The 10347-nt window shown below is 38.9% G+C and overlaps 1 protein-coding gene across 1 annotated transcript; it reads right to left on the bottom strand.

Annotated features, from left to right (window-relative positions):
- Positions 1 to 3201: 3201 nt before the first annotated feature.
- TENT5C (terminal nucleotidyltransferase 5C) lies at positions 3202 to 9091 on the bottom strand. Its single transcript, XM_083351437.1, has 2 exons — positions 8618 to 9091; positions 3202 to 4401 (listed from the first exon to the last, which is right to left on the bottom strand). The coding sequence occupies exon 2, from the start codon at positions 4381 to 4383 to the stop codon at positions 3220 to 3222; it is 1164 nt and encodes a 387-aa protein (XP_083207563.1). The 5' UTR covers positions 4384 to 4401; positions 8618 to 9091; the 3' UTR covers positions 3202 to 3219.
- Between the last annotated feature and the right edge of the window lie 1256 nt (positions 9092 to 10347).

Here is a 10347-nt window from a genome sequence, read left to right as displayed (position 1 = left end):
GTCAAAATAGAAAACAAACTGAAATATGGTCAGTGCTTTAAAAAAAGCATGGTTTTAAGACAGTCTAGTTCTCAGTGAGTTAGAAATTCAGATCTAGGCCACTTAAGGGTTCAGATAATGTCTTCAAGCTATTCTCAAAGATCTGCCCATAAGAAATGCTGAATTTCAGGACATATTATTGTAGACTATTCATAAGAGTATAAAAGGAAAGAAAAGCAATGGTGCCTGGATATTTTGAAGGAGAGAGATTTGGCGAGACAAGTTTTGTCTATAGTCTTAAGGCAGACCAAGGTCATAATATAGGTTTCATCTGAAGTTAACTCTCTCTTCAACATATGGTAGAATACCAAGACCAAGAAACCATCCTATTTACTCAGATTACCCCAAGAGACATCCATAGCATTCTCTTCTTACTGCTGTCCCCAGAAGATTATTGCAAAGTACAGAAGATTGAACAGATGACAGTCCCTGTGAATCTCTATGGCTGAAAGTGCATTTGAACCTGGGTCTTCCAAGTTATATTGGTCAAATGTATCCTCCATGTATTTTCCTTAATTGAAATGAGATGGTTTCGTGGGCTCTGTTGGCAAGAAACTCTTACCGTGATAACTTTCAGGTCTGGGAGGATCACAAGCACTGGAGAGAACACAGAGTTACAATGACTAGTTGGGAAATTGGGAATAAACTGGAAAGTTCTTTGAAAGTCTCCTTATTTTATGGAGGCGCAGAGGAAATAAAAAAGGACATACACCATTCAATTGACCAAAATATTTTACTTTAAGCTTTCAAGTTGAAGAAAACCAAAATCAGGGGCATGTCAACAGCCCTCTCCAAAGCTATCATACTTATCTAGCAACTGACAGTATTTTTGCAATTTAAAGAAACACACACTTGCCAGAAAATGCACACAAAATAAGTTTCTACCAGTGTAAAAAATTCTTTTAGATATCATCTATGCACTTCAGCTTTGAATTAAATATTAAACAAAGGTCTAAACTTTAGCTTGTTGTGCCCTTTTTGATACAATTCTATTTTATATTCCCCTCTCACCTTAAGGTGCAATTCTATAACAGGAAGCAAAATAAATCTTTTCATGAAAATCGTGCTTTTTACTGTTTAGCTTTGTTTCTGTTTTTGAATAATCCAGCACAATTAATTTCAGCAATATTCAGGCAATTTGATATGGTCAAGCAAAACATGTAGCAAGTGAAATAGGCTCAACGTTTCTCTGCTTATCTGTTTGATTCAAGAAGGAATTCAACAAGGTGGTGTCGCTTTAGCACTGCCAAGGTCATCCACATTTCCACAGATAAGAATTTATCTCTAAGTTACAGAAGAAATGCTACTTTTAAAAAAATCTATCCTATTTTGAACTTTTATTGAGAGAAACTTAAGGATTTCTATAACTCAGTAATGAACATTTCCAAACATGTTTTCCTTTGTCATTACCCTGTCCTATTCTTACCTTATTTCCTTTTCTGGAAATGTTATGCTTATGCTGTAATACAAATACAACAGTTTAATAAATACCCTTTTGCAATGGAAAACCTGTAAAAACTCTATAGGTTGAAAATTATCTTTACCTTCTTTCTGTATCTAATAGGCAATTTAGGAATTTCAGGTGTTCTGCTGAGATCTGGATTTGGTAAATCTATACTAATCAACCATGAATTTCTTCAATAATCTAGCAGAGTATTCTGTATTATTAGCTTTGCTGCAAAGAAAATGCAATTGAGAATGAATCCTACACAAGTGTTTTGAGCCCTCTTCTTTATGAAAAAGACAGTGGAGCAGTCGAAGCATGCTTGACAGATTTCCTTCCTACAAAACCTTCATTTATTCACCAGCTGTGACCGAGAGCCCTTCTCTCCTTTCTACACCTTTGAACTTTAAGAGGCTTCCTAAAAATCTACAAGTACCAATAAACCCTGAATAGTAAGAGCTAGAAATTTGTAACTGTTTTAAACTGAACTCACCCTTAAGAACTTTTTTCAAGAACCTGGAGTGTTAACTGAGTGCTAACTGAAGTTCTCAGGTAACTACTTAAACCATCATTTCCTATTACAGTTATTGCTACTCACATCATCAATAGCATTAATTCCCACCCTTACCATGCTCCCAAAATCTGGTTCCATATACTTAGATTTTCTTCTGGTTTGCATTCATTTCTTGGGATTTTCATCCTAATTGAAAATACTTTTTTTTAAAAAAAAAATCTATAGTTTCAATATAATTTTAGAAAAATACTAACTCCATATTCTGTATATGCCCAGTTTCAGGGGAAAATAGAATTCCAAACTTCAGATTCATAAACATCTATGTTTTCCGGTGATTGTTGTTCTGCCTAAGAAGTTTTCCATAAATTTTTCTTTTTTTTATTGTACTATTAAGAAAAGGCAAATATCCAACATTAACCTTGCAAGAATACTTTCTTGCTTCCTCCTTTGCCTGGCAGTCTTCCAAACAGGAAGCTAGGAGAAATAATGGAACAGGCCTCCTGCTTTGGGATTGCCGCAAATCAAGAGCTCTCCATGGCCAATGCTGCCCTCCTAAAAATGTTTGGACTTTCTTTGCCTCCATCTCAAACTATTTCCAAGGAAGCTTGTGAGAAGAAGAGATAAGGAAAGCTATGTATTTGGGAAGCCATTTCTGCCAGCATGAAGTTGCCAGTATCCAATTTCTTTAAACTAAAATCCACCAAATTGAATATAAGGATTTTCCTTTTTAAAGACAATTTCATTATTACCACTATGGCGCCAGAAGAAAATTGATTTAAGACTTTTAGGAAAATGGCTCTCATGCTACCTGCATTAAACTGCTTCAATTCTGTTCCTTTTAGTGGGGTTTTGACCAGCTAATTGTGTGCTACAATATAGCTATTTTTCCTGCACAAGAATACCAGAGTAGTCCTCATTACTTCCATTAAATTGGGAACAGAACCTGCAGACGATGAAACTTCAAAAAGTAAGATCGCATAGAAGCAATTAAGCATCTATTATTGTTCTGGTGTTGCTGGACATCATCTCTCTTTTAAAAATTGCAGACCCGCATTAGGAAAGATAGAAAAGAGATTTTCTTTTATGAAAGGCAGCACTATTTTACGACCTGACTAAAGCTTGATAACATTCATCCTATTTAAGCAGCTAAGAGAAATGCAGGAAACACTTCATTCTGGCTGAATTAGAGCTCCCCCCCCGCCCCCCGCTTGAAGATAAGAAATCAATTGCAAGGCAACCAGGTAGGACATACCTGGCCGGAAGTATCTGCAACATAGTAGCTGCTGAAATTTACATCACTAACATAGGGTGCTGGCTGGTAGTAGCAAGTGACATTATTAGCGTTAGGGATGATGTTTTGCTCCACAAGAACCCTGAGGGCCAGAAGGGAGATCAGGTTCAGGGTCTGCCTCCGTTCGTGCCCCATGAGACATACTGTGCTCTCATTCACCACTTTCCGCAAGGTCATTAGGTAGTCGTATTTGCTTCTGTCCTCTTCGGCAAAGTGATTCTGCAGGTAGGTTTCCAACTTGCGCTGCTGTTCCAGAATGTCTGGGAAGTCTATGAAGAACCTGGAGCACATGTAACGCTCTAAGGTTTTAATTTCCCCTTTGTCCTTGGGCTTGAAATCCCTCACAAGAAGATTGCTGTATTTGAGGAGCCCGCCTCCCCTAATTTCCTCGGGGTTCTTGGTAGTTATCAGTCTGTTCTTAAGATGAAGAAAGGCTGCCTCAAAATCACCATACATACTTTCCCCAATGACAGTTGGATGGAAATGCTCAGACATTGGGTTTGCTGAGCACTCATAATAAAAAAGCAGAGAGTCTAATATTATTTGAAAAGAATCCACGCTGAACTCAAATTGCCGTCGTATACGATCCACAAACTTGAGCTCCACATTTCTGCCATGTTTGTTAGAAAGAGATATTAAGCTCCATCGGTCAATTTCAGTGGACACCTTCACCAACTTTTCAATATATACTTCCTTAAGAGTCATGGGCGTAATCTTGAGTTTGTTTACACCTTCAGGCAAGAAATTTAAAAGGGACTGCAGCACCACTTCTTTGACCAACTGGAACTCAGTCTCACTTGGGAGGGACACCTGAAAAACAAGATCTAGGTCTTTACAACCCAGCCCGTTATCTTTAACCAAAACATGACCAGCTGCAGAACCATTCAGTCGAACATCGTGCACTAGAATGCTGGCTTCTTCCAGCCTGCGCCGAACAGTTTGGATTATCTTCTTCAAGGTTATCTTCAGAGTTGGAAAATTGCCCCGTCCATGAATTGGCACCACTTCTGACAGGAGCTCATGCAAACGACTGACCTGTTCCCAACTTAGTACACTGCAGGAGGTGGAATCAGCCTTTGGTCTCTTGTCTGCCATTGTAGATGAATGTTTGAACTAGAAGGGAAGAGAATATTGAAATAAGATACATCCTGTTAGTACAATTAAGTAAATGTGAGATCTTTACAATGACTGATTGGGAATGTTCTACATGGAAAGGAATAAGAATCTGGATGAAATATACTGCTCAAAAAAATAAAGGGAACACAAGATAAGACATCCTACTATTAAATACAGTACATTGTGTTGTTTAAGTGTTCCCTTTATTTTTTTGAGCAGTATATTACAAGCATCGTTTTATATTTGCTGTGGTCTAAACTAGTTCATTGATTCTTTATACTCAATTCATTACAATTGTGGTTTTCTTTGCACGTTAGATCTCCAGCAACTTCAGTATTTCTCAGAATCCCTGAAATTCTCATATTATTTTTGTGGGAGGCAAGAAACCCTCAAGAGAAAATTTAGTGCTTGAGATACTTCTGCTCTTATTTGTTAGATCAAAATTTACATGAATATTATTTTCCTATTTTCCCAGCTCCCCCCTTTCAGGGTAGCCTTTTTGCCTCTAAAAAAATTAGGCTGAAGACCTCTTATTCTATCCTGATGCAAGGAATGGCTGGGAAAGGGGAAGATTAGACCCTTTCATGAACAGAATTAAGTTCATGACAAGTTGCCTCTGTTAAAGTTTGATTACCTCCTTTATCTGTATACAAGAGTCTACCCTAGTTACCACTTTCCTCCGACACACTATATCATTTTAATGGGATTTGAAAAGGATTTCATGTGAAAGAAATAAAATCCACTTATAAGAAACCTGTTACATCCTTTAAATCTGGAGCCAAGCCATTTAGCTTTTCTTTTAAAGGATTTCTAGGCTGGCTTGTAAGACAGAGTCCTCTCTAGACAATTAATAAATACACATTACAAAAAATAGCTAACTGTCAACAAGCATTTTCAGCCAGTCTATTACAAGTTTCACTAGATAATGCTGGACACAACAATTACAATTTTACACTTATCTACATAGAAGCATATACTCTAAGTTTAATTATTTGAATTTAAGTGGGTAGAAGTATGCTGGCTGCCTTGTTTTAGGGTAAACAGAATGGCACAGAGAGGTTCTTATGAGGAAAGGTCTTAACCGAAACACTACTACATGAAGAGGATCATAAAGTGTAAACTGGATTGCCCTAGAGAGAGAGAAGAACTTTCTTCTTCTCTCTCATATGATATGTAGGGCTAGACTATGCTCACACTGCACTGAGCAGTTATGTGTTTTAAGTTTGGATTGGGTACCATTAGATAGATAAAATTTGCAAGAATTACATCTCAGATTCATGGTTAACAATTGATCTTAATAATCGGAAAGCAGCCACTCTGGTTTGTCATCCCTAATTTAAGACTTAGTATTACTATGTGGGAATCCATAAATAAGTCATCATAAAAAATACTCCAAAGTTTTAAATAATGTGTCTATGTCATACTGTTTTCACTGTTTGAAACGGCCTTCCCTGTTAAAGAACTATATATGAAAATCTCTTCAGCCACGTGAAGTTTGTGAAAATGATAGATGGGATCTTCCAAACTACAGAACTATGAAGAAGATGCCTCCACATGTATGCTCTAATCCAGAACTCGATTTCAAAAGAAATGAGCCCTGCACTCAAATCTGTTTGTATCCCTATCCTCTGCTACCACTTTTGTTTTCAGAGGACTATCCTTGGAGGAGAAAGAATTTTGCTATTACTGTTAGAATATTGGGAATCAGAAACTCTTGCTGGTCTGCAAATCCCAGGACAATGCCAGCTAATTTCCGTATGAATCAAGTGCTTAGACAAAAGATCCATTTTCTGTTGAGACCGAGAGAAATTTCTCCCATCTCTGCTCTTCTGCCACATTACTTCAGCACCAGTAGCAGAAGAATGCAGCACATATGATATTCACTGAAGTTGAGTTGCTTATATGCGCCCCTTATCTTCTCCCTACTTACAAGAAATTATCAAGGTGGGCATCAGCTGGCTGGTGGCATGAAGGGCAAATTCCAGCAATAAGACTTGGCTAAATGAAAAGCAGGGTATCAGGAAAGGTACTATTTGTATGCAGTTAGGAAAGAAACATTGATCACAGCATCTTATCTGGGATATTTTCTTATTTAGAAGACAGGACAAGAACCAAATGTCTAGTATCTCCTTAGCAGAACTGCTTAGATTAAAAATGAAAGTGCCATTATATCCCCCATTATGTGTAGCCTAAAGAGGCCAAATAACATAGAATGTCAAGTAACAGACTTTCAGTGGGTCCCATTTGAAACATTAGACATGTTGCCCCTTAAAAATCATATAGGAAAAGCATCTTAATGTATTCAAGGCAGCATTAGAAAACTAAATATGGAAAGCAGCAACAGGAGTTAAATCATTTGAAGATGCATAGGAAATATTCTAATAGCTCTTATTTCACAGTATTTATCTTTATATAAGAAGCACATCAACAATATACTATATAATTCAAAGGATTACTATAAAATAGATCAATATTATGAAGTATTTTTCAGGAATCTTTATGCTCAGCAGCAATGCTGAGACATCACCAATATACAAACCTATTTTTAGGCTGTAGATCCATCAAGGCTACTATTATATTACTAGATGGTAGTATTTCCCCAGAGATTTACACTGAAGTCTTTCCCAAAACTGCTAAACAAGATTGCTTTAATCCGAGTTACAAAGATCACTGGAGCCGTTCACATAAAAAGCAAGTGTTTATTTTGTAGAGTACACTCTTCCCCGTAAAATGGTTGGATTGATATTAATGCTTAGTAGGGTTATTTTGCTCTGCAGCTTTCCTAGAAAGCTGACCTGAAAGGCAATGCAGACGGAACAAAATGTGATAAAGATGGCCTGCTCATTCTTTATTTCAGAGAAAAGTTTCTGCTGGATCCTTCTGCTTTCTATTTACAGAATGCTCAATTTGAATCCAACCCATTCATCTGAAGCAGCCTAATTACAAGGTATTTTTCATGCAGGAGTCATCCTGCCTCATTCACAGAATGTTAAAGGTACCCTGCAAGTTAGGGTAACTACTACCATTTTTTTAAGCCACTTCATATACAAAATAAAAATAAAATAGTTGCATGATAAAATTGAACAATAGCTGCAGGAGTTTAGGAGCTGTCCATCCAAAAGCACCCTTCATTACAGACATCTGGCATTGGCTGGAAAACTGAAGCTCAAATATTAGAGAGTGCCTGGATTAGAAAAGGCTGCTGTAGAAGACCTCTGTTTAATAATGTTTTATAGATTTTTGTTTCACAAAGCCAGAATTTTGTGCTGGATACAACATGGAAAGTAGAGTCTCTAGAACAATCTCTGATGCTTGGAAAATAGGCAGCTATTTAAAAAAAGCAGCCAAGAGAAGGCAAACGATTAGACTCTTATTACTAGTTTGAAAGGATTCAATGGTGGTTTTTTCTGATAAACCAACTGGAGAAAATAACACCCATCGGATCAAGAAGAGTAGGAAGCGACCAAATAAGTGAACAACAAAAGTTAACTTATCGCTGAAGCCCAGGGTTTTTCAGCAACAGGTGTGGCTGTTAACACCCACAGAAACATCCAGCTGCCTCAGTTCTCCCCAGGGAAATTGGTGTAAACAGTCATTTTATCCGGCTCTCTCTCTCTCTTCTGCTAAGAAGCCAAGGAAAAATCTTTCAAAGCCATACGCCTTGGAAAGGTATACCAATTAATAAGAAATACTGCCATTTTTTTAAAAAAAAAATAATAATCACGCGGGTAGAAGACGCATTGAGATTCAACCCACGTCCCCAAATCACACCGGAGCCTGCATCTGCGCTTCTGCGCGAACTCCACCGCTCAACCCACACCGTTCCACGCATTTCATACTGAAACGCGTCGGGGAGATGCGCGCTAAACATTCCGGACGAACCAAGATCCGGCACGGATGTGGGAAGACGCGACCCCGCTGGCCCAGAGGTCGAACCCGAAAGGGGACGAAGCCTAAACCGGCTTTTTTTGGGGGGGGGGGGGGTGGTCGTCAGAACCAGGTTTTCCCGCGTGTTTCACTAGGAGGGCGGCCAAAGAGGAGTCCTTTTGTTTAGTCCCCCCCCCCAATGTCGCTGCGACAGCGAAGGCTTTTCGTGCTGCCGCTGTTGCTGGCTGGACTTTTATCTCGTAAAAGTTTCTTAAGGTCCTTCCGCTCCTGGGCTTGGGGCCAGGGCGCTCAATTCTACGCCACCCTCAGCATTTCGCACACAAACCTCCGTTTTCCAAATGAGTCGGTGAGCGGGGAGGGCGCAGGAGCCTCCGCGACGCTGGACCCTTCACCGGCGGTGGCAGCCCGGCCGTTCCGCTCTCTTCTTGCAGCTTAGCATTATTTTTTGTTCCACCCTTCGCGGATTCATTTATAAGCCCCGCCCTCGGAGAGACAACGCCCCTTCAGGCGGGGCAGCGAAATGGCTTTTGGCCTCTACCGATGGTCTAAGAGTGGGAGCGAGGTTTAGTGGGCGGATTGGGAAGGGCTAAAATCATGGGGGTTGGAATCAAGAGCTCACCGAAAATATTTTGGATTCCCTAATGGTCCCGTCTGGTTTAAAAATAAGTAAGTTGCCGTCTTCAGAACTTATGCGCCGGAGATATGGAAAGAATTGGATCCATTCATGAACCAAGATACAAACTCACGTTTTCAAGGCCTAAAAGGTTCTCTTCTGATTTTTGTTCCCCAGCACCGGACTTCTTCAGAAACTTAATTCCCTGCACCACATGCAACACCAAATGCAGCGTAGCAAACAAAGGTGGCCACATACCTTGCCTAATGGGTTCGTGTATCATCGTATTGAATAGCAGCTCATCAAATGAGCCACAGTTAACTGAGTTCACATCTGCTGTGTAATGGTTTTCAAATCATAATTTGGCTTGTTCAAATACCCACGTGGCTTATTTAATAAACCATGGTTAAACCAAACTTGGCTTATTGCAACTTGGGAACTGTCCTTTATATTTTTTTAAAAGTGCATTCCATCCCGGTTGTCCTAAATGTAAACTCCATTGTACTACATGTGGAAAGCCAAATGTACCTTTCTAACTCTCCACTGGGAGAAGTAAGTACAAGTGCCTCTGGATGGCTAAGGTTCCAGCAGAGCCCAAAATATCAGAATGGACATTGATGCATTTAAATGGTGAGTGCTAATCTCCACTTAAAGCTAGATGGGTTTAAGGCAGTTAATGATTAGGGGGATATGAGGTACAGTGGTGGTGTGCGAGGACCATCTCCAACGTATACAGTAATATTAAACCTGTCCAAATTTTCTGATCCTAGGGGTAATCCATTACTGAAAGAGCTAATTGAAGCAAACATGGTTGCAAGGTTAAAAAATATTTTTGAGAGGTCTAACACAGTAAAACAATTTTTTCTTGAATTCACAGTTTGCATTTTGCAGGAAGGGAGAAGTGAGTCAAAAACGATAAAAATTGAAAATAGTTCATAAAAGGCCCCTTTGAAACCCCCAAATTTGGCTAGTTCAACAGGAATTTATTGTGCAGGAAAAGCAAACAGAAAAGTAATTTCAAGATAGTGAGGGACTTGGAAGGTTTAATCATTCATTAAACCATTATATTTTATACTTTTATTAGTACTGTGTATTTTTATACAGTAAAAGCTCACTTCACAGAAACACAGAATCATTTAAAGAATTGAAAACACCAAACAGGACATGGAATAAAGAAAATAGCAAGGCTTAAGGAGCAGCTTTTCCACAACCAAATCACTCCTGTATTCATAAAATTCTAAATATGGAGAATTTTTTAAATTGTGGGGGAATAAAGGGCTCTGGAATAAACTCAGTACAATCTCCAATAAGCCTGCAGGCTCCTGAAGATTTGAGTTCTTCAGAAAATTTCAGGATCAGAGCCTCTTTGATAAGGTTTTTCAGAAGAGTAAAACTAGAGTAGGAGAGTCAACAACCAAGCTGTTTTCTTCTTGCCTTAAAGA

This window comes from Vipera ursinii (assembly GCF_947247035.1).
Source record: "Vipera ursinii genome assembly, chromosome: 2".
In the NCBI taxonomy this organism is placed as follows: domain Eukaryota; kingdom Metazoa; phylum Chordata; class Lepidosauria; order Squamata; family Viperidae; genus Vipera; species Vipera ursinii.
This window is presented reverse-complemented; position numbering and strand designations above follow the sequence as displayed.